This window comes from Gymnoscopelus microlampas, assembly GCF_963454915.1.
Source record: "Gymnoscopelus microlampas genome assembly, chromosome: 1".
Taxonomy (NCBI): domain Eukaryota; kingdom Metazoa; phylum Chordata; class Actinopteri; order Myctophiformes; family Myctophidae; genus Gymnoscopelus; species Gymnoscopelus microlampas.
This window is the reverse complement of record NC_139962.1, coordinates 59,262,353-59,287,148: the sequence shown is the minus strand read 5'-3', so window position 1 is coordinate 59,287,148 and position 24,796 is coordinate 59,262,353. Positions and strand designations below refer to the sequence as shown.

The 24,796-nt window shown below is 40.1% G+C and overlaps 2 protein-coding genes across 3 annotated transcripts; one reads left to right on the top strand and one right to left on the bottom strand.

Moving 5' to 3' along the window:
* Positions 1-22,065, bottom strand: LOC311047745 (interleukin-7 receptor subunit alpha-like). Of its 2 annotated transcripts, none has more exons than XM_084060578.1 (10): positions 21,964-22,065; positions 21,331-21,404; positions 21,098-21,224; positions 20,856-21,013; positions 19,735-19,892; positions 19,203-19,344; positions 18,326-18,419; positions 17,107-17,185; positions 16,296-16,375; positions 1-247 (listed from the first exon to the last, which is right to left on the bottom strand). In XM_084060578.1, exons 1-10 carry the CDS (start codon positions 21,975-21,977, stop codon positions 76-78), a joined length of 1,098 nt encoding a protein of 365 aa, XP_083916704.1. In that variant the 5' UTR covers positions 21,978-22,065; the 3' UTR covers positions 1-75. The 2 variants fall into 2 exon arrangements, with proteins under 2 accessions (XP_083916704.1, XP_083916703.1); XM_084060577.1 differs by lacking the exon at positions 1-247 and adding an exon at positions 13,531-15,043.
* On the top strand, positions 10,929-13,082 carry LOC311045550 (cullin-2-like; the record flags this gene model as incomplete). The annotated part of the gene is made up of 1 exon (XM_084057457.1): positions 10,929-13,082. One exon carries the CDS (start codon positions 10,929-10,931, stop codon positions 13,080-13,082), a length of 2,154 nt encoding a protein of 717 aa, XP_083913583.1.
* Positions 22,066-24,796: the final 2,731 nt, after the last annotated feature.

The following is a 24,796-nucleotide window of genomic DNA, read 5'->3' as shown; positions in this document are numbered from 1 at the left end:
CTTCCGTTGTCGAAACTCAATGCCCCAGACATCAGGCTCAAGTCATTACCTCCGTAGTCGCTGTTTGGCGATGTCTCAGCGCTGTCTGTCTCTGATGATGTCATGGTGAGGTGGGGGAGGGCGTGGCGCAGCGCTGCGTGAACATTGGCAATGATGAGGGACGATTTTGCCATGATAACCCAAGGATGGCTCAGTGGTGCTTCCATAGCTCTCCTGGTGGTTCCCATCATTGGTGAACACCTCAGACCTGAATGATGTGAAATGAAAAGTTAATCACGGCTCATAAAGTATTACCCGTAATCATACAATTAACAATCCTGAGTTCTTAATGTTCACTGTCCTTTCTTTTACATTACACTCTATGATAAGGGCCAAAGGGTAATCATATTGCGGGGAAAAAAAGAAAGGTGAAATGCAGTTCATGTGGACATAAAATGAAGATGTGTGTGTGTGTGTGTGTGTGTGTGTGTGTGTGTGTGTGTGTGTGTGTGTGTGTGTGTGTGTGTGTGTGTGTGTGTGTGTGTGTGTGTGTGTGTGTGTGTGTGTGTGTGTGTGTGTGTGTGAGCAAGACTTATTCAGTGACGGGTGCTCTTTTATGGTTAACAGCATGTTAGTTTTTTTTTTGTTGTTGTTCTTCTAGGAGATGTCGTAGGCACAACAATAAAGTAGTGAGGAAGTCCATTCGTCACAAGAGTCTCTTCACAAGAAGCAGATTGTCCCTGTTTCACTGGATGAGATTTGTGTACAGGTTAGACAAAACACACCTTGTTGTGTATTGATGTTTATATCTGTGTAGCCAGGTATTGAGAACCTCAATGCAAATTATCCTTACATGTAGGCTATATTGTTTGTGACAAGTGTTGTAGGTCTACTCTAACTGAAATCATTGTTATTATGGTTGATTGATTGATTGATTGATTGATGTACTTTATTTAGTAAGACATGAGAACAGTACATGACAGTACATAACAGTACATGGAAGTACAAATTCGCAATACAAGGTCTACTAAACTGGATAGCTCATTAAGCACTTAGCTTGTTTAAGATGAGATCCCCATGCACACAAATCATGTTGACATATAAGAGACAGACAGATATACACATTACTATACAGAATGTCATACAATCAGTTTACAGGTTACTGGTATGAAGGGTGAAAAATATGTACAAAAAAGAAAGAGAGGGGGGGGGGTAGGTTAGGTTAGGACATGGGGTAGGTTAGGACTTGGACAGGGGCCATTTTTGAATTGCAGCCTCCTGAAGGTGTATCTTTAGGGCATTTTTGAAAGTGAGTAGGGTTTTACACTCCTTTACTCTTTTTGGTAGGGCATTCCACATTTTAGATGAATAGCATGAGAAAGAGTTCATTCCCTTTGTTGTGCCAAATCTGGGTTGAACATGGTTTGTGGAGCTGCCTCTGGTGTTATGATCATGGACTTGATTAACATTTTGGAAGTATTTTGACAAATACAGGGGGATCCCAATGTTGTGGTGTATCTTGAAGACCAGGCCCATAGCAAGTTGCTGTACTCTGTCCTCAACCCTAAGCCATCCAAGCCTAGTAAAATGATCAGGGGTTAGATGGGTTTTGTAATTGAGGCCAAGAAGTAGCCTTACAAGTTTGTTTTGGGATGTTTGGAGCCTTGTTTTTAGGGCCTTGGAGGTGTTGTGATACCATGAAGTACATGCATAATCATAATGACCTTGTATGAGGGCCCCTACAAGAATCTTCAGAGTATTCTTACTGACTTTACGAACAAGTCTCCACATCCTCCGTGTTATTTTGTGGACCTTTTTGATCGTCTTTTCAGCGTTTTTGTCACCTGAGAGGTTTGCCTCCAAGATGGAACCCAGGTAGGTAATTTCCTCCTTTCTTGTGATAACATTTTCACCCACTTTGATCGTGAAACTCTCAGCCTTTCTAAGGTTAGGGTTGGACCCAAAGAGGATGGATTCAGTTTTACCCAGGTGTAATGAGAGTTTGTTGTCGGAGAGCCAGAAGCAGATCTTGTTGAGTTCAGTGCTGAGAGTTTTCTCAACCTGCAGCCTGTCCCTGTCCGAGACCAGCAGAGCCGAGTCATCTGCGAACAGGAACAGTTTGCAGTCGCAAGCTGAAGACATATCATTCACATATATCAGGAACAGTAGTGGTCCTAGTATGCTTCCTTGAGGAACACCACAAGTCACTGGGAGGGGAGGGGACTGGGTGCCGTTTACTTCCACCACTTGCTCCCTCCCTTCCAGGTAGGATCTCATCCAGTTCACCGACGTGTCATCAAAGCCTATTGCTTTGAGCTTATTGATCATAATTGGGTGATTAACGGTGTCAAAAGCCTTCTGGAGGTCCAGCATGACCATGCCGCAATATTTGCCCTTGTCGACATCTTGTTTGATAGAGTCGTTCAAATAGAGAAGGCATGTGTCAGTGGAGTGGTTTGTTCTGAAACCAGATTGGAATTCGTAAATTAGATTTTTTTCGGCAAGGTACTTATCAACCTGTTCATAGACTATTTTTTCCATGACTTTCGAGATGGAGCTAAGAATAGAAATAGGGCGGTAGTTGCCAGGGTCTAATTGGTTTCCTTTTTTGTACAGAGGGGTCACTCTTGCTTTTTTGAAGTCGTTAGGGACCCGTCCCTGTATGATGGAGAGGTTTATTATGTGGGTAATGATTGGGGCAATGGAGGCGGCTGAGTCTTTTAGAAATTTAGCGGGGATGTTGTCGGGACCTGTGGCTCTGTGTTGTTGGAGTGCACTCAATTTTTTAAACACCTCATCTGTTGACACAGGGGAGAGTTTAAAATCATCTTTGCGTACACCCTGTTTATCGTAAAATGAATCAACATACTCTCCACCATGACTCCCAGAGTGAGGGGGTAGTTTTTCAACTAACTCTGAGGCCACGGTCGTGAAGAATATGTTGAGGATTTTACTCACTTCCCGTTTGGATGAAATGAGAGTGTCATTCACCTTGAGGTTTATGTTTGTAAACCTGGTTTTCAATTTCTTGCTGCAGCCTAGTAGGTTGTTGAATAGCTTCCAGAGCTCACGTGGTTTGTTTTGATTTTCCTCAATTTTGCCATCGAGGTAGCTTTTTTCTGCTAACAACAGCATGCCATTAACCTTGTTTCTTAGCATGTTTTTCTCTGGTCATTTTGAATATCAAGATTCTCCCAAGGACTGAGGCTATACGGCAGATTGACCTCATCATGGACGACATTGCTGGATCCTCAAGAACCCTGACACGTTGGTCCAGCATCCTCAGAGAGGTCTGCACAACAGCAATGGAAAAGTTGCGGAGAAGGAAAGGACAGCGCATAGGGGGGAGGAGCCACTTTGTTGTGATAGATGAGAGTCACTTCAGACATAAAAGAAAGGTAATAACTTGAGTATTAACCATTGCAAATTAAGTTGGTTATCATAATTATGTCACCACTGTGGAAAATATATAGCTGTACTATATTCAATTATGATTAATGAAAATGAATTGCCTCCTGTCTTTTGCTCATATCATGTATTTATCTGACTCATTATCAATGTCTTTTGTTGTTGTTGTTGCTTTCAAATTTTCCGTATGGAAGGGGCAGAATGGCTGGGGGCTGGAAGAGGAAGAAGTGGGTGTTTGGAATGCTGGGGCTGCGGCGCAGCGGGAAAGGGAAACCTGTGCTCCGTTTGGTGGACCGGCGTACCAGGGCGACACTAGTGCCACTAATTGGTCGCCATGTGAGAAGAGGGTCGGCCATCATAAGTGATGAGTGGCGAGCATACAGAAATGCTCTGCCTCAGCTTGGCTACCAGCACTACACCGTGAACCACAGTGTAGCCATATGTGGATGCAGAGACAGGGGCCCACACCCAACACATAGAGAGGGCCTGGAGAAGTTATAAAGAGAAGGTGTGGAGACTGAGAGGGAACCGCACAGAGGAGCTACTGAAAGACCACCTGACAATAATTGAGTGGGAGGAGTGGCTTGCCAGGAAACACCGTCATGGTCCCTTAGGTCGATTATTACACGACATGCGGAGGTTCAAGAAATGAAAACAATGACAAGCCATGTCATTGTTAACAATCATTAAATGTAACTATTGTTACTCTGTTTAAATAAATTGTTTTACACACGATACACACGTTTAAATGTCATGTAGCAACTCACAGTGTTATGTCACACGCAATTGAATAGCTTAGCACTTCCGGTCGTTCCTTCACAATAAAGGTTGCAATCAATTGAAAATAGCCCATCTACAAGCTCTCAATGCGTCGCGATGCGTTGTGAAAAGAGAGAGAGAGGGACGGAGAGAATACTCAAATACCTTGAGCAAAAATACTTCAGAGTACTCAACATGAGTAAAAATACTTAAAAGTACTGAAAAGTTGAAAAAAAAGAGTAAAAATACTTAAAGATTGATGAAAACACTACAAATACCTAAAAGTTGATAAAAACACTACAAATACCTTAAAGTTGATAAAAACAGTAAAAATACTTAAAAATCTGTAAAAAAAACTTTAAAGCTAATAAAGTCATTAAAAACACTTTCAAGTAAATACATTGAGTAACAATACTTACTTAACTACTACTACAAATACTCTTTTAGTACCGCCTCTTTTAGTACCGCCTCAATACCAGCTTCAATGCATTACTGAAATTACATTTATATGAAATACATCACAACACCCTCCTATAATATTAAAACAAACAGCCGAAGGGGTCCGCCATGTTCCACAGGGGTGCGCGGGCCCCCAGGGGGTCCGGGGACACCCAGGAAAATAAAAATGAAATGTTGAATCTTTTTCTTTTTTCTTTTTCACTTTTGGAATTTTTTGTCCCACGCTTTTGGTACCCCAAAATAGGGGGGCGCCACGACGGGGCGCGCGCGGGGGAGAAACCGCGCGACAGGACGTGCATTAACCCCAACTTTGCAACTACTTTCGCCTGCGCCCTTCACCGGGTATGGTCTAGTGAAAGATAATTCTAGTAATTGTTTGGTGTCTGCATTCATGAAAGCCAGGTAGTTTGCAACAGGTAAGGAGAAAGTCCAGATTAACAGACAGTCATAAATGATGAACTGTCTTCACTTTACTGTAGGGCACATAATAACATGTACAAAGGATTTATAGATAGTTTAGGAAAGTTTAACAAAGCATATGTTAAACATGAACAAACATTAACAGACAGTCATAAATGATGAACTGTCTTCACTTTACTGTAGGGCACATAATAACATGTACAAAGGATTTATAGATAGTTTAGGAAAGTTTAACAAAGCATATGTTAAACATGAACAAACATTAACAGACAGTCATAAATGATGAACTGTCTTCACTTTACTGTAGGGCACATAATAACATGTACAAAGGATTTATAGATAGTTTAGGAATGTTTAACAAAGCATATGTTAAACATGAACAAACACATTAACAGACAGTCATAAATGATGAACTGTCTTCACTTTACTGTAGGGCACATAATAACATGTACTAAGGATTTATAGATACTTTAGGAATGTTTTACAAAGCATATGTTAAACATGAACAAGCTACCAATAGCTTGTATATATTATGTAACATCAGTTACAAATGATTTAATAATCATTTACAGATGTATTATACATGGCTTATTCATGAATAGTTTTACTACTTACTAATACCTTTATAGATGATTTGTAACCATAGTTATAAAGGTTTGAGTAATAATTTACGAATGTCAATAAACAGGTAGTTAATGATTTGTTAATAGTCTATAAAACTGCTTATAAACGTTTATAAATGCTTTAGAATGGGTCATTACAAATTGTTTAATAATCATTTACAGATGTATATAAATGGCTTATTCATGAATAGTTCACTACTTACTAATACTTTATAAATGATTTGTAACTGTAGTTATAAAGGTTTTAATAATCATTTACGAATGTCAACAAACAGGTTGTTAATGATTTGTTAATAGTCTACAAACTGCTTATAAACATTTATAAATGCTTTATAACGGGTCATTATTGTAAAGTGCTACCCGTCTTGGAAACATAAATCAGATATGGTATTTTGTGGTTATAGCTTAGCATGCTGTCCAACTTCCAACCACACATCATCAAAGACAAGTGACTCCTCTCCAATGAAAAGGATGAGATTTCCCTCAATGCAGTTGAGGTTCAAATAAAGGGTGATGGTAATGATAAAGTAAACTAAAGGTTAATAAAAATATACACTTCCAGCAACTTCAACTGTATTAACTCCTTCATGTCATTTTTGTAATGATACACGGCACGCCATAATTAGATTGTATTTTAATACAATTTTAATCTATGGAACATGATCTGCAATTACTTGTACTTGAATCTGGATCTGTTGAAGTTAAATGTGCAAGGTGTGTGAGTGAGTGTGTGTGTGTGTGTGTGTGTGTGTGTGTGTGTGTGTGTGTGTGTGTGTGTGTGTGTGTGTGTGTGTGTGTGTGTGTGTGTGTGTGTGTGTGTGTGTGTGTGCGTGCGTGTGTGTGTGCACGTGTAGCCTCTGAGATGTAGTGAAGTAAAAGTTACAGTATTGAAAATACTACGGTAAAGTCAAAATACATCAAAATGGTACTTAAGTACAGTACTTGAGTAAATGTATTTTCCACCATGGTAGAGACTTGTACAGTCTATCTATGCCAAAGTGAACTGAAGCTGTTCTGGTGGCTCTTGGTGGCCAAACACCGTACTACACTAAATGTATATTGTTTTTTAGGGAGATACCACAAGTAAAAATATTTACTCATTACGCAGAAAAGGCAGTTTTCAAAATGTATAAAATACTTTGAAAATAGCCGATCTACAAGCTCTCAACGCATCTCAACGTGCCACGTTGAGAGCTTGTAGATCGGCTGTTTTCAAATAGACAAAGTATAGGTCTGAAGTGGTTAATGTATGTTTTGTAATAATAATCCAAATCTACAAACTTCTAACTAGTAACTAAACTTTTCAAATAAATGCAGTGGAGTAAAAGTATAATATTTGCCTCTGACATGTAGTGGAGTAGAAGTAAAAGTATTGAAAAATGGAAATACTCCAGTTAAGTAAAAGTGGGGACAGACAACATGTTCATGTCAGACATGGCAACATGGGTACAATACTCCAGCTCCTGTACACAAACACAATAACATTCAATTATTACAGGCTAAATGCAATGAATCAAATACCTCATAACTGTACTTAAGTACAGTACTTGAGTAAATGTACTTAGTTACTCTCTAACACAGCCCCCATTTCATACAATGTTTGCCAGACCCAGGGGTTCGGCCTACTACAGGAGGCTTTGTCTGTCGGTCTCGGTCGGTCTGTCCCTCTTTTCCTCCCCAGCCATTCAGGAACGTTTCAGATTTCAACCACCAGGGGCAACAGAGCAGGTCTGGACTTGCTACCATTTGAAGCAGCAGTGAATGGGGACACTAACAAACACTGAATTACCTATAATTCAACTGGTTTCATGTGGCGTGTAACTTTAGGCAATTTTGTTGTTCTACATAACTTATTTCAGAGGTTTATTACTACACAAGCGGCATTGTCAATTACCTAAACTTGAAAATGCTGGATTCAAAGCCCTTCTGCCCATATTCTGTACACTGACTGACAAGGGACAGGTGAATGTAATCAGACTGGAAGGTTTGCTGGTCTAGCCATACACAAATCTACAACCAAATACTCCTATACACAAAATACTACACACACACACAAAATGCCTAAAATGATTTATACTTTTAACTTATAAAGTGGTTTGTAGGTGTGTTGCCTACTAGGAATTTGTGCCTTCTGGGTCTAGCAGAACCAGGTCTCCTGGTCTTGTGTATCTCTGGGAGCCCAATCTACACTTTCCATGTAAGTAAGGGTTCAATTATTAGACCCCTGGTGCCGGTGGGTCAGACTAACAGAAAAAGTACATCAGTAAACCACGGGAAGGTTTCATGGGTGTGTGAATTACACCTAATGCCACATCTTTCTTTTCATTTCCGTTTCCAATGTTTATTATAAACATTACCATCCCACTGAGATGAGATTAGACCTCCAATTCAAGAGTCAGACCAACAATTGCCATGGTTCAAACTACTAATTTTATTGTATTAATGGATATTTACATAATTTATAGATATTTACATGGATATATGAGATCTGCCAGTGTCCCTTTTATGCCCATATATGGAGATCTCTGTATCTGTCACTCCTTGTCCGTCATAAATACAGTAAGTGACGTGTGTTGGTATAATAAGTACAGTACAAGTACATGTAAAGGAATTTGTTATAATGGCAGTGAGTCAAAGAGCAGCGATATCTATCATGCATTCTGCTGAATTTCCTTTTTTTTCCTTACACAAATCCCCCATGGACTTGTGCATCTGCTATTTATGGGGGAAAAAAAGTAAAATCTGGAAAGAATTGGGAAATCTTTAACAATCTTTTCTGGAGGTCCCTGGCGCAACATATTTTTGAGGTGGGGGGTCCGCAGCCAAATGCATTTACATACAATTGACATGAAAAGGTTTGAGAACCACTACTGCACCACAGGACCTCCTGCTGAACCAGTGTGGGATATATCTTTAAAAGTTCATCTGTGTCTTAAGTCGCTGTCTCTCAACGTCGGGTCCAGGGACCACCAGGGTTTCCAAATGGACCCTTAACGGTCCGGTCTGTAACTCTGAAACTCCTGAAAGTGTACAAATGGAACCAAATTGACCCTAATGAGGTAGAGAGCCCATATGATGTGATCTTGTGTTGCGTTTTCAGCGCAATAACCGGCAATGCTGGTCAAGCTGTTGATGCAGCCAGTGTAGATTTTGATTTAGTTTTAGTCATAGTCTTTTGAATAAAATTCCATTTAGTTTTAGTCATATTTTAGTCATCTGAAATGTTTTAGTTTTAGTCAACTAAATACCATAAGAATTTAGTCGACTAAATATACAGTTGATTTAGTCGACTAAAATGTATTTTGGCAGGCCTTGATGGCGTCGTAATGGCTGATTTAACACTTGGTTGCAGGCTGAAAATAGTCAATCTACGATGCGTTGTAGATCTGCTATATTCAGAGTGCAACACCCTAGCGCAACCAAACATAAAATGACTTGTCTTAGTTCTACTGGATCTCTTTTCCACTAGTCTCTCCCCAACATTTCTATTTTTTTTGTCTAGTTTTTATTTGTTGACGAAATTGTCAATATATTTAGTCTTAGTTTTAGTCATCATAGCTTAGTTTTTTATTTCGTTTTTATTTCGTTTTTGTCAGTGGAAAAAAGTAGTCAATAAACTTTTCTCGTCATAGTTTACGTCGACAAAATCAACACTGGATGCGGCAGACTCTAACAAGACTCTAACGGTGCGTTTTAACAGCGGGCGACTCTCGGGCGATCGCGGGCGACATCGTCCAAAAGATAAAGAAAGTCTATGAGAGCCGGCGATCGGGCGAAGTGGGCGGGGGGGGGGGGGCGATGAAAGATGGATTTTCTTTATCTTTTGGACGATGTCGCCCGGCATCGCCCGAGAGTCGCCCGCTGTTAAAGCGTACTGTCAGACTCATAAGATTTCATAAGATTGAAAACACAACGCTTCTGGTGACTTGTCCTTCTAATGCCCCGTCACACACCTATGTCGATCCGACCCATATGCCCATATATGGAGATCTCTGTATCTGTCACTCCTTGTCCCTTTAATGCCCATATATGGAGATCCCTGATGTCATCAGTATATGGGCGTGCCTCCTTTTGTGCCCATATATGGAGATATCTGTATCTGTCTGTTAAAGGACGACTTCACCCATTTTCAACCTGTCTTCATATAATAGGTCCTCATTAATGCTCATGATATAATGGTACAATTTCTTTCTAATCAGTCTGTGTCTCAGAGGAGGGCTGTAGACAGTTCAGAAACCCGTCTACCAGTGACATCATCGATGGGGAATCCAAGCTAATAGAAACTGCAGGCTTTGTATTCCTGGAAAGTTGCAATGCAATAATAGATCCCATTGTTCTCGCCTTAATAAAAATCTGAATGAAAAAAATGTAATCTTTTTGGAGAAAAAAAATCCTGCCTAGCGATGATGTCACTGGTAGACGGGTTTCTGGACTGTCCACAGCCCTCCTATGAGACACAGACCAAGTAGAAAAAAATATAATTTTATCATGAGCATTAGTGAGGACCTATTATATGAAGATAGGTTGAAAATGGGTGAAGTCGTCCTTTAACATGTCCCTTTTATGCCCATATATGGCTATCTCTGTATCTGTCACTCCTTGTCCCTTTAATGCCCATATATGGAGATCCCTGATGTCATCTGTATATGCCCATATATGGGCATGCCTCCCTTTGTGCCCATATATGGAGATCTCTGTATCTGTCTATTTACCTGTGTCCCTTTTATTCCCATATATGGAGATCCTTGATGTCATCAGTACATGCCCATGCTGTATATGTCATATGTCATATACGTCTGATTCATAGTGACAGGCCTCTATGTATGGGCATGCCCATACATGGGCATGCCCATATATGTCGTCGTGATGTCACGATGAGTCACCCGTGCCCAAATATGGAGTTCCAAATCTGGGCACGACTGACATCGCGACGACACGGCACAGGTGACTCATCGTGACATCACGACGACAGGAGTAAGCAGCCAAACGGTATAAAAGCTGCACATTCCTGTTAAGGACAACGCAGTTGCCTGACCTTGAAGACTCTCCAAACGCTTTCTTCTGGAGCGACACTTGGTACAGTACGATTGCTGTAGTCACCGCCAAACGAAGCCATCTCTGGATCACACGGGCAGCTGGTTAAGTTCTGATCGGACACCACTACTGCCAAGTGGCCAATCTATAATCAATTATTTTCCCCAACAGTATTCTTCAGTATTCTTTTTAACACCCAGAGTCTCTGAAAGGCGTTTCAGTCTCTGAAACGAAAGAAGCCATACGATGTCCTTGAAGCCCCAGGAGATGGATTTCGCCGAGACATGGAAAAAGATCAGGCCGACAATCGAGGCAGTTCTCGATGCATCGAGACTTCATTCTGTGGACACAGCTACATGGCAGGACTGCTATGTTGACATTTATTTATTGTGTATTGCAGAACCAAATCCCCAAAGCCTGGCTATAAACCTATACACAGCAACCGAGGAGCTTCTGGAAACACATGTCCAGCAGTTGTGTGAAGAGATGATAAGCGAGGAGATAAGTCATTCAGAGAGTGCCTTTTTTAAGTACAGGGAGAAGTACGACAATTTTTTGGAAAGTGTGCTGTGCATGCTGGACAGCTTGTATTCCTATTTCAACAACAATAGAGGCTCCCTTATGAGAAAGGATGAAGAACTCCTGGAGATCAGAGAGCTGGCGAACAACATATGGCTGGAAGTGATGATCCCTCATCTCATCGACAAGGTGATTCTACAAATGACCGGAAAGGAAGTCCCAGGGTTATCTACTCCTAAGTTGAAGAAGAAGCAGTCTTTTCTGGAACATTTCGAGCAGGGATTTCTGGAAAAAATGGGAAAATATTACGAACAGGAAGCCTCCATTCTACTGCAAGAGTTGAACTGTTCACAGTATATGGAAAAGGTTGTAGCGCGGTTGAAAGATGAGGAGGTGCGATTTAAGAAGCACCTTCCCGAGAGCACCTGCGTCAAAGTCTCCCAACTATCCAAGCAGAAGATGGGAACCGACCACAAGGACCTCCTCCTTGAGGTGTGTGAGAACATCATTCGGCAAGAGAAGACAGACGACATAGCCAACATGTACACCCTATTGTGGGGTGAGAACCATGCTGTAAATCTCATGGCCCAGAAGCTGGAGGCCCATATCTATAACGAGGGGCTCCGAGCCACCAGCAACCTCGCTCAGGTGAATATGTCAACCGAGTATGTCGAGTCTTTGCTGGAGGTACACGGTAAATTTGTTCCGCTCATTAACACAGTTCTGAATGGGGAAACGCGGTTCCTGAGTGCACTTCATAAGGGTTTGACGTCTGTGGTAAACCACAGGGAACCCAAGTCCTACTGCTTAGTCCCCGAACTACTGGCCAGGCACTGTGACAAAGTGCTGAAGTCTGCAAAGGGAAAGACGGAGGATGAACTTCATGACAAGCTGAACAGCCTAATCACGGTGTTCAAATACATCGATGACAAGGATGTCTTTCTGACGTTCTACAACAGAATGCTATTGAGGCGGTTAGTAGATGGCCTGTCATGGTCAATGGAGTCAGAAGAAGCCATGATCAACAAGCTAAAGCAAACTTGTGGCTACGAGTTCACGAGCAAACTCCACAGAATGTACACGGACATCGAAGTGAGCGGAACCCTCAACGTTAAGTTCAACGACTACATCAAGACCCAGGAGACTGTGGTAGATCTTGGCATCAGATTCCACATCTACGTTCTACAGGCAGGAACCTGGCCCCATACACACATCGCCTCCCTGTTCACCTTCCCTCAAGAGCTAGAGAAGAGTGTAGAGATGTTTGAGTTGTTCTACAATGTGAAGTTCAGCGGTAGAAAGTTGACCTGGCTGGCCCATCTCTGCACCGGCGAGGTCAAGATGAACTACTTGTCCAAGCCCTATGTGGCCATAGTGACCACATATCAAATGGGCATACTGCTGGCCTTCAACAACAGCCAAACGGTGGAGTACAAGGAGCTGCTGGACAGCACCCAGATGAACGAGGAGAAGCTACAGAGCACCATCAAGTCTCTGTTGGACGCCAAGATACTCAAACACAACTCAGAAAAAGAGGAAATAGAGGCAGGGTCCACGTTTTCGTTAAATATGGACTTTACCAGTAAAAAGATGAAGTTCAAGATCGCGTCAGTGCAGAAAAACACGGCACAGGAGGGAGTGCAGGTTAGGAGCACTGTAGATGAGGACCGAAAACATTATTTACAAGCTGCTATAGTAAGAATCATGAAGGCCCGCAAGGTGCTGCGATTCAACAACCTCATTCAGGAGCTCATCAGCCAGTCCAAAGCCAGGTTTAACCCCAGCATCAGCATGATCAAGAAGTGCATGGAGCACCTCATCGATAAGGAGTACATCGAGCGCAGCCAGAGCTTGAAAGACGAGTACATCTACGTGGCTTGAAAACAAGAAGGGCCAGAAGCATCCTTGATGTCATTAAAAGATGACTGGCAAAAAGAAAGAAGAAAAAAAAAACTTAAATTCTTTGACTTGATTTCATTTTCATTGTGTTAATGGTACAATACGACATCAGGGGTGTGGCTCTTTCGGAGCGGGAACTTTGGGGGGGGGGGGGGGGGGGGGGGGGTAACATACACTGTTTTTGTATGCTTTATGTTATTGACCTGTATGTGAAAGTATAAAATAAAGAAACCTTGAACAACAAAAAAAAAGATGACAGGCTGTCTGGTCAACACAAATACACAACCTCAACATAACTACTCAGCTGACATAACTACTCAAATTAAAGTTAGATATACAATGTAATGTGAAAATAAATGAGTGGACTGGTAAAAAACAGCTGTCCAACCACCTTGCACAAGATATGAACACCGCAATCTGTCACTTAACACTATTATGCAACATCCCATTGGAACTTATGCAAAGCATTCAACTTGTGTCTTAGTTAAAACCTAATGTATGACTCAGACCTGAATACGATTACAAGAATGAATGTGTCTTGTAAAGGGCAATTAAACTGAAAACATTTGTTTTAATAGAGAATGTTTGTCAAATTAACAGCAATGGTTAAATCAATTAAATCGATTAGTTTGATTAAATCAAATGTCACAGTCACATCCCTACTGTGGAATCCCTTTGTCATGTGGGTCACCAGCACTATTTTGCCCTTCAAACAACTCATCAGGTTGTGTCTATAGGCCTGTCACAATTAATTCATAATCGCCTGATCGCAATTACGTTTGCATAATCGTTAGAATTGTTTCCATAAATCTGTATAAAGAAACAGCTTGGATGAAAGTAACAGAAATGTCCATTTCCATGTTGTTGTCCACAATCTCTGAATCACTTTCAATCTGGCATCCCTGTTTAGGGCATTTAGAGCAACATGTTTACATTATTCATTTATTTGTATTTCTCATGCTTTGTAATTTACATTACATTACATTATATTGTAATATTATCATATTATAAGTTATTTGTCATACATGCCCAGTGCATTTTCTCTTTAAAAAGCCTAAAAGGCAAACATAAAAGCAAATTCTATTTACGTTCCATTGTTCAATGCAAAAAAAAAAACAATCAACCAACAATCGTAAGTAAGACAATTAATCGTCAACTAAAACGGTCATGATCGTGACGGCCCTACTTGTGTCAGCTGGTTTGGAAAAGCCTGATAGTCCATGTCAACAGGTGAGAGGCTCAGTAGACGGCCATCATCACACACCTGAGCCTCTTCACGGTTCATGAGAGAGGTGTTCTCAGGTGGGATGTTACGACCACCGCTGACTGCCTCATTGAAGCTCTCATAGCCAGCCTCCGCTCTCGGAGAGACATCTCTACAAGGCACACACACATCGCTGCCATTTGAGATCAAGGCCAAACTGGCATTTTCTTGTGGTGAAATACTCCCAGAATCTGCATGGCATGGCTGATGCGAAATATCTGCTTGTATGGGAGAAGATGGACCCAGCTGTATATTGAGGCCCTGTTGACTGGTAACCAGACCGACTAGCGTCTTTGGATCAGGACAGCCGTGAATTGAAATGTCCCCTTCCCTACGATGGCAGCCAGGACCATCAGACAATTCCGGTCGCATCTGGGTCGCATAGCTGCCGGAGATCATGTCTTTTTGACAGCTGTTGTAGCTTCCGTTGTCGAAACTCAATGCCCCAGACATCAGGCTCAAGTCATTACCTCCGTAGTCGCTGTTTGGCGATGTCACAGCGCTGTCTGTCTCTGATGATGTCATGGTGAGGTGGGGGATTGCTTGGCGCAGCGCTGCGTGAACATTGGCAATGATGTTGCCGTTGTCAGGGAAGATTTTGCCAGGATAACCCAAGGATGGTTCAGTGGTGCTTCCATAGCTCTCCTGGTGGTTCCCATCATTGGTGAACACCTCAGACCTGAATGATGTGAAATGAAAAGTTAATCACCGCTCATAAAGTATTACCCGTAATCATACAATTAACAATCCTGAGTTCACAATGTTCACTGTCCTTTTCTTTTTACATTACAATCTATGATAAGGGACAGAGGGTAATCATATTGCGGGGAAAAAGGCAGCTGCCTTTAAATCAAAAGGTGCTGGCCACTGTTACTGTGCTTTGTTTGGCTCAGCTGCAGCGCTTTCAAAAGTTGAGAATAGTTAAAACTTCCGAGAAATGCACATGGGACGCTGACAAATTACGATAAACGGTATCTTGAGATAGGCTCTATAGAGCGTCGCAGTTCCCGCCCACTTCCTGGTGCAGGAAGTAAATACTCAATGCATTTTTCCCATTGACTTTTACAAAGATATTTATATAAATTAATTTAAGCCTAGAATCAAGCTATCCAGGATCCTGGTGAATCATGACCATAAAACGTTTGATTCTGTGAAAAAACTTTTTGGAAAACGGCAAAACAAAGTGTATTTATTAAATATAGTATATCATATCATTAAATATAAAATAAAATAAAAATCACAGAAAAAAAGGTTTTATGGTCATGATTCACCAGGATCCTGGATGGCTTGATTCTAGGCTTAAATTGATTGATATAAATATTTCTGGAAAAGTCAATGGGAAAAATGCATCGAGTATTTACTTCCGGCACCAGGAAGTGGCGGAATTGCGACGCTCTATTCACAGCAGCCATATTATGAAGACATTCACAGGTGTTGCCAATGATACTAATGAAGGCTCTGTTCCATTCTGGTCAAACAGAGTCAGGGTGCTAATACTGTGCATGTTGGCCCACTGGAAACACCAGTGGGTCTACAGTTGGGGTCCAGGGACCCTCATGGGCTTCCAAATGGCCCCTTACAGGTATGTAACTCTGAGAGCCATTTGTACACTCTCAGAGTTATGAGGGTCGTGGAAACCACTGTGCTAGACTAAATGGAACAGAGCCTTCATTAGTATCATTGGTAACACCTGTGAATGTCTTCATAATATGGCTGCTGTGAATAGAGCCTATTGCCGGTTCAACACTCCGAAACAGGTTTTTCGAATAGCCTCTCGCTTAGCCTGAAGTAACAAGTTTTGAAACGAGCTTCATCCAGACAGAGTTCCTGCACAAGGTTGTGATCTGTCCCTTACCGCTGTCGGGGGTGGAGGATGTTGTGTCTTACAGTGTGACTGTGAACACAATACATACATATAAAACTGTACTAACCACTGATTGTCTTCATCTTCATCCTTTTCAGTGGAGTCCAGATAGACAGAGGAGATAATGGGTTGTGGAGGCTGTAAGAACTGTATTAAAGATCATAAAAAGGAATATTCATCAGATGCACAGTTTTTAAATACTTTTTTAAATCATTAGTTGTTGTTTTATACAGGTAAAGCTGAATGAACTTGATGGGTTTCTAGAATTCAAAGGTCATGAGACATTGCATCATGTCAGGGAACAGTAAGTAATTTCATATGTATTGCCTTTAAGTTTCATTATATAATGAAACCTTCAAATGTAGATGGAGGATTACACAAAGCATTAATGGCTTAATAACTTGTGGTTCACAAAGTGCATTATTATTATAGAGCACTTTTCATGAGGTAAACAATCAGACACATTTGCCAAAAACCTGATTGTATGTTCTGTAAGGTATGTTCTATACTTAATGATTATATGTTACTGTATGTTTCATATTATGTGTTCTGTAAGGCCAGGGACACCAGGCCACACAAACATGAGTTTTATCAGGACAGCCTCTCGTAGTTAAAACTTACATCGTAGGATTTAGTAGGGAGCTAGACCATGCACAATGTGGGGTACAGTTGATTAAGCTTTTGCATAATATGCTGTAGCTTTTACAGTCTCCTCACAGAGCTTTTAAATTCGAGTGGTAGTGTTTTATAGAACAGGACTGTACATCGCACACTTGTCAACACAACGGCATGGCACATGTCCTGCAGTGAACTAGTGACAGACTTAGTTTATTTATTCCATGTAACAATAGTGATCATGTAGTGTACACTAGACTCACCATTTGCTCTGATGCTGGAACCATGGTCAGAAGATTGGAGTAACATTTGGGAATGTTGTCCCAATACTTTGCTTTGTACCTACAATCAGTGGATAAAGAAGTCAATGAGAACAACAGAAATGACAGAAATAATTGCAGGATTAAAATGTGGTGTCTTTCTAGCATCTCATTTATAAAAACAAAAAGATACACCCTTTATTGTCAGGATGGTTCATTTGTGAAGGTTAGCAGCAACCTACTGATTCAATCACACACCTTAATCACTTTCTCCCTGTTTTTGGCATGTCATTTTAGGGGAATTTTTTTTTTTAAACATTTTGAAGATTTTCATGAAGCTGCAATTCATAACTTGTATGTTCTACCCAGGATTTTAAGCTGGGTGCCCACTAGTGTTAATTTTGACAGCAAATTTTGATTTAGTTTCAGTCATAGTCATTTGAATAAAATTCCATTTAGTATTAGTCATATTTTAGTCATCTGAAATGTTTTACTGTTAGTCTAGTTTTAGTCAACTAAATATCATAAGATTATAGTCGACTAAAATGTATTTTGGCGGTGCCTTGATGGCGTTGTAATGGCTGATTTTACACTTTGTTGCATGCTGAAAATAGCCGATCTACAAGCTCACAATGCGTCGCAGTGTGGCGCGTTGTGAGCTTGTAGATCGGCTATTTTCAGAGCGCAACCAAACATAAAATGACTTTTCTTTTAGTTCTACTGGATCTCTTCTCCACTAGTCGCCCCCCCCCAACATTTTAGTCTAGTTTTTATTTGTTGACGAAATTGTCAATATATTTCGTCTTAGTTTTAGTCATCGTAGCTTAGTTCTTAATTAGTTTTATTCATCAGTGAAAAAAGGTAGTCGACAAACGTTTTCCGTCATAGTTTTAGTCGACGAAATCAACACTGGTCCCCACAAGCGCCGGCATTTCTACTGTCGAGGGAAAAGCCTGTTTGTGCAGAGGATATTTGCGCAATGACCTTCATGCAATATCTCTTGCCAACCAGACCACATGATGTAAATGTCTCAATAGAAGAGCATGTAAACCCCAGTTGTGTTAGTTATTTTGTATTAACATACGGATTGGTTAAAATAACATTTTATTCATTATGAAAAGTAATGGATTGCAGCTTTATTAAAGAGTAATGAACAGATTTAACAGTAATAGTATGTCTATCTACGCTCTATAATACAGTATGTGTTGTCAGATTGACTTACTTGGCATAGCAGCACAAAACAGTGCAGCTGACGATAACCACAGCAATGCAAAGGCCGATAATGAGGCCCTTCAGACGTGTGTGAGCAGAAGGGGCTGTCAATTGAAGAAGAATACAAGGTCAAATACCAGCCAACACACTGAAAACATGGGTAATACACATGAATTAAAACATGCATGCAAAATAAATGATTTATTTATTTATTTTCACGACTGAAACATATTCTTTTGGCATAGTGGTTAATGTTTGCACTTCATTAAAGCAAGAATGGAGTTCTCCAGTGTTGTCTTTGGGTTCAGTCATTAAAGGAGTAGTTCACCCCAAAAAACCCAAACAAATGTTTTTGTCGCATTCCTAAGCCAATAATTTGATCCGATAGGGACACAAAGAGTCTACTTTGTGTCTCCTACCGGATAGATTAGCATCTTTCCACCGGTAATCAAATTATTGGCATAGAAGTGTGCGAAAAGGATTCATGGGGTGTGTAATTGATAGAAAATAAGTAATATTTTGGGTGAACTACTTCTTTAAACAGTGGTCCATATTAGTGTAGTCGTGTACTCTCAGTCTATTCCAGTCTTCATTGGATCGGATGACTCTTACGTCAGTTTACTTTACAAACAGGCACTCTAGACCTAGCCTCTACGGCTACACACTACTCGCCAAGTTATGCCATAACTAGTCGTGGTGCTATAGAATATAGTAACTCACATACCTACAAACTAACTAGTTGCAACTAAGCCAGTAGGGACTTTACGCCCTAACTTAGGACTGAACTTAAGTTCAGCCGGTGCAACTCTACACAGATGACAATAGAAAGGAGGTCTATAAATGCATTCCAATACCTTTGACAACAGACTTCAGTGACAGCTACTTACGAGTTGTGAATTCCTCCTCATTGCTGCTGTCACTTAACAACGAACTGTTCAGGTGTCTTGTTCTGACAGTGACCACATAGACACTGCTTGGATCCAGCTCTTTCATTTCAAAAGAGTGTGTTGAAGACACATTTCGAGAGATCTAATACAAACAAACGGTAGTATACAGAAGGGGGAAAAAAGTGTTGTAAGAGTTTTTTTTTCTCTGTACCCAGAGAAAGCAGGTCTCTGTGTGAGTGCACTTTACTACTGTAAATTAGTATTACAAATGTGTCAAATGAATGTTATATCATCGCTGTCGGAAGGAAACCTTGCATGTCCAAAACCAATCATTTTTTATTAGTATAAAAAATAATTCAACAGGGAAAATAGCTGATCTACTTTTTGGGGCCCTACTTTTGTGCGACACTCTTGTATGATGAAGTAGGCCATTTATTTATGAAAAAACAAACATAAAAGGTTCAAATATGGAGATACAAGGTGCCCGCCAGCAACGATATCAAACAGGAAGCTTGTGTGATGTTGACCCTACCTTGGTGCTGTCTCCTTTCTTGCCATAGGTTACCAAAGCAATTAAATCATTATTTATGTGTCCGTGGCTGTGGCTGTGGCTGTAGTGTGTATCCCATGTCACCTTAAAATTCCCCATTCCAGATTTGTTCACTGTGATCGTAGGGGCTTGGGGCTTTACTGTGAAGATTGAAAAAACATTACATTATGATGTTTGTAAGCTGAAATAAAAATGTTATTCCGAATGTTATTCAGTATATATATATATATATATATATATATATATATATATATATATATATATATATATATATATATATATATATATATATATATATATATATATATATATATATATATATATATATATATATATATATGTATATGTATATATATATATATATATATATATATATATATATATTCAAAGATTTGCGGCGCCCCCTTAGCTCTGGAGCTACTATGGGGGCTGGGGGCTGGGAGCTCCACATGCATGCACCGTCAGCGGCGAGCCATCTTTACCACCTTAAACAATGGCCTCAACCTGGCTGCTTTGCATAACATTACGTTGTCACTTACGTCCTCAGTTACACTGTATTAACAGCCACACCGGTCAGGTGTGGCTACTGGCTACGTTGAAGTAAAGATGAAGTAAAGTTGTAAAGTTGTCTGATTATTTTAAGTACTTTTGTGTGGGTGAGTCTATGTAAAGGAAAATAAAATAATTAATTAATTGAAAAAAAAAAACAAATTAACAATGCAACAAAATAATAAGAAATATAATTACATTAAAAATCACATGTTGAATGCATTATTTCAACTAGCACTGAGCTGAGTGGCTATGTGCACATGCCTGTGCGCGCGCATGCGCGCAACGTCATAAAGTAGAGCCCCCCTAGCTCAAAAACCCACAGCTCATCACTGGCTATGAGGTTGTATATCTGCATTTTTTTAATAGCCAAAGTACATAATATGGTAAAAGTGGGCCCCAAGGACCCCTGGCGGTCCTCGGACCCCACTTTGAGAACCAGTGCTATAGGCTATACTCTTATCTTCCACAGGGCACTTTAGCTTTGTGAAAGTTGTTTCTGTTGGTGTAAATGTAGGGAGGACTTGTGCATACTGTAAGTAAGACCAACTCACGGCTCTTATAGATGTTGATGGCAATGGACTTCAGCTGCTGGCCACCTCTCAGAAGAGTTGCTGTGAGGTCGTCATGTAAATTGATGTTTGGGTGTTTGAGAGAGCATTTACACTCAGCCGTGGGTCCATCTTCATGCTTGAAACCGCAAGACTCCGTTCTGTGACAAGCAGGCTATCAGCATTCAATATGATTGGGAAATATGTCTCTCTCTCTGAAGCAATTTACAAGAAATGATACTCACGCAATCAGTGTGATGTTCACTGTGTATTCTGAGCAGTTTGTCTGGACGTTTGGAGGTGTGAAATGACAGAACACACTGACATAGTCATTGTAACAGTCAAAATGTCGACCCGCCTCACTTTCAGCTCCTGAATGGAAACATAGATTAACGATAGATGACAGTGCAATAGGCGTTTATACATATATATATATATACAATATCACAGTTTTGAAAACAGACCAGACACTGCTTACCAGAAAAACACATCATGGCCAAAAGTTGAGTGAACATAAAAGGCAGGATGAATGACATCCCTCCACGAACACACCTGCAATGAAACATCTCACTTATGACTATATTTATGGCTTATTCATTATTATACTTATGGACTCATTTAAGCAAGGGAGAAAACTAACAGTGGTGGAAAGTAATTAAGTACATTTACTCAATGTACTTTTACTTCTACTCCACTACATCAGAGGCAAATTTTGTACTTTTACTCCACTTTAAAACTTTAGTTACTAGTTACTTTGTAGATTTTGAATATTATTACAAGACTATACATTTTGGCCATTTGAAAATAGCCGATCTACAAGCTCACAATGTGTCGTGATGCGACGCATTGTGAGCTCGTAGATCTGCAATTTTCAAAAGATGTTTAAACATTTGAAAACTTGAAATCGGACATTCTGCATAATGAGTACTTTTACTTTTGGCACTTTAAGTACATTTTGATACCAATACTTTTGTACATTTACTCAAGAACATTTAGAATTCCGGACTTTTGCTTGCAACAGAGTATTTCTATATTGCAGTTTTGATACTTTTACTTAAGTAAAAAATGTGAGTACTTTTTCCACCACTGAAAACAAATAATAGTTATTTACCGTCTCGACAGCATGTTGTGTGTGAATCCTTTTCCTCTGGAATCAGGGATGCAATCCACACTGCGTTATGTTCCAGACTGGTCCATGAAAGCTTACAGGAAGTGTGTGTGTGTGTGACCTCACCTAACTTCTCTGGAAGTGCGGCCCATTTCCTCACAGTAGAGGGAGGAGGGAGGAGTTAGCGGTGAAGTTAGTTTCATAACAGAGCTACTTGTAGGGACCATCAACAAAGTACTCTCCATACAGTATGTGTTTATTTAACTTTATAAGAGAGCTACTTATAGGGACAATCAACAAAGTACAGTATGTTTTATTGAACTTCATAACAGAGCTATTTAGAGCTATTCAACTACTCTCCATTATGTGTTCATAGGACTATTTCTAAAATATATAGTTCTATAAACACATGAACCTCTGCTTCTATGAACAAACAGCATGATCTTGGAGAACGATGTTTACATTAATGCAGAGGGGCTGACTGTATTTTTTAATAAAAATATTTAAAAATAAATAAATATATATATATATATATATTACATGGGAATATTTATTAAACCTGCTAACATACTAAAACAAACATGACATGTGTGTATGAGCAAACACAGCTAGGCTACATGCTGGTAGTAGTACTAGAGCCCTGTCTGGGGTCAGCCCTCTGTTCCCTCAGGCCTATGATTTATTTCATTTGTTTCCCATCCACCCTGTTCCCTCATGAAGTCTTTTCCAGCCCAAATTAGGCTCATCATTTTGAAGCATGCACACAAATCTCAATCTTTGTTGGTGACACAATAGTTTACAGTGGTGTAACGCAACTAAGTACATTTACTTAAGTACTGTACTTGAGTACAATTTTGAGGTATTTGTACTTTACTTGAGTATTTCCAATTTCCAATACTTTTACTTCTACTCCATTACATCTCAGAGGCAAATATTGTACTTTTACTCCACTACATTTATTTGAAAACTTTAGTTACTAGTTACTTTTCAGATATAAATCATGATATAATGAAACATACATTAACCACTTTAACCCTATTTTATACATAGGCTATTTGAAAATAGCCAATCTACAAGCTCACAACGCGTCACAACGCGACGCGTTGTGAGCTTGTAGATCTGCTATTTTCAAATATGCTGTACTTTTACTTTTGGTACTTTTAAGTACATTTTGATACCAATACTTTTGTACTTTTACTCAAGTAAATTTTGAATTCCGGACTTTTACTTGTAACAGAGTAGGCTACTTCTACATTGCAGTATTGATACTTTTACTAAGTAAAACATTTGAGTACTTTTCCCCCACTGCACAATATCTTACCATAATTGTTGGAGATTGGCAGGTTATGAAGTAGTCAGGCTACACTGACTGCAGTTCCTGACAGACAGAAAATATAGAATATAGATATATGATACCCCCCCCCCACCCCCCACCTCCATGTAAAGCATCTTTGGATACTTAGAAAAGCGCTTTATAAATCTGAGAAATAATGTACATAATTATTTTTCAATATAACCATGTATTGTTAGTAAGCTGATTATTTCACAAGATAATTCATTGATATTTACCAATGACCAATATTTGTAGAAACTACAGAGTTAACAGTTCATACACACCCTGGAATAATCACGGGATTCATTTTAACATGCGAATGTTGAGTCTCAACTAAAGACACTGGTGTTTTAACAGGAGAGGCAGAGGGGAAATGGGAAAACAATATAATCAAGGCCATTGATTGTGGCCTTGTGGCCTATATTTTTTTAAGGGACAGAAGGCCAAAGTGAGGCCCTTCATGGCCTCCATATAGGCCTACTGCTCTGGCTGGTTGTAACTCCACTACGCAGTGTCAGATCAGATCACATTTTTTTCACAGGTTTGTTGACAGTGCCATGCAGCCTGAATAAATCTACACGCTAATGTTGAATCATAGTCATAGTGACACCTACTGGCAACTGGATGTTATTATACTGTCCCTTTTACAAACTACTCCTATTGGAATTGTCATTATTAGCCTCATAGTATAATTGCCTAAGTCGTATTTTAAAGTTTTCAGAAAAGAATGGCTGACAATTCACTGTCAAATGTGTTTTTTCTCATAGTTGCCTATATATTTATCTGCTTTTATTCATATCTGCCTAACTCTACTCTTCTAACAGTGCCTTATTCCCTCTGCCCTCAGCCTATCAGAATGCTTGTTACGTTAAAAATAATAATTCTTTGACATAGTGATTTTGGAATGTAAACAAGCATTCTGATAGGCTGAGTTTGTAGGCAATATCGCATGGTGAATCAGCAGTGTTAGGAGAGTTGAGTTAGGCAGATATCACAATTTGGCCAAAATATGACTCAGGCAATTATGCAATGAGGCTAACGTTGTGTTGCTCTGCAGTAATGCATGCATGTCCGGACACGCTGTGGCTGCTGCGAGTCCGGACATGCAGGCAGGTCTGAGGGCCCGATCATTGCTGCCTTTATATTTCCAATCAGGGTTCTAATAATAAGCTCATGTGTGCAGGTGTGACCTGAAAGAAAACTTGATACTCGACTTGACACACACACACACACACACACACACACACACACACACACACACACACACACACACACACACACACACACACACACACACACACACACACACACACACACTCAATGCCAGACAGGCAGAACACACACACACGCTGCAAACTTATAAAGGACTTTCATTTAGGGCAAGTGTCCACACAGTACACAGCTTTTTATAAGCGGGAGGGCGCTTTGGATATCATCTCCATAGCACTAGCATGCAGACTGACACGTGAAATGTTCGAATCCAGCTGCAGGTTGTGTTATTAG

Excerpts from the sequence above, each read along its gene's own strand:
- LOC311047745 (XM_084060577.1), bottom strand. Across the intron at positions 19,345-19,734 it reads AGAAAGGAGACAGCACCAAG|ATCTCTCGAAATGTGTCTTC; the intron begins GTAGGGTCAACA and ends TGTTTGTATTAG. Across the intron at positions 16,376-17,106 it reads TTCCAGCATCAGAGCAAATG|TTCTTACAGCCTCCACAACC; the intron begins GTGAGTCTAGTG and ends TCTTTAATACAG.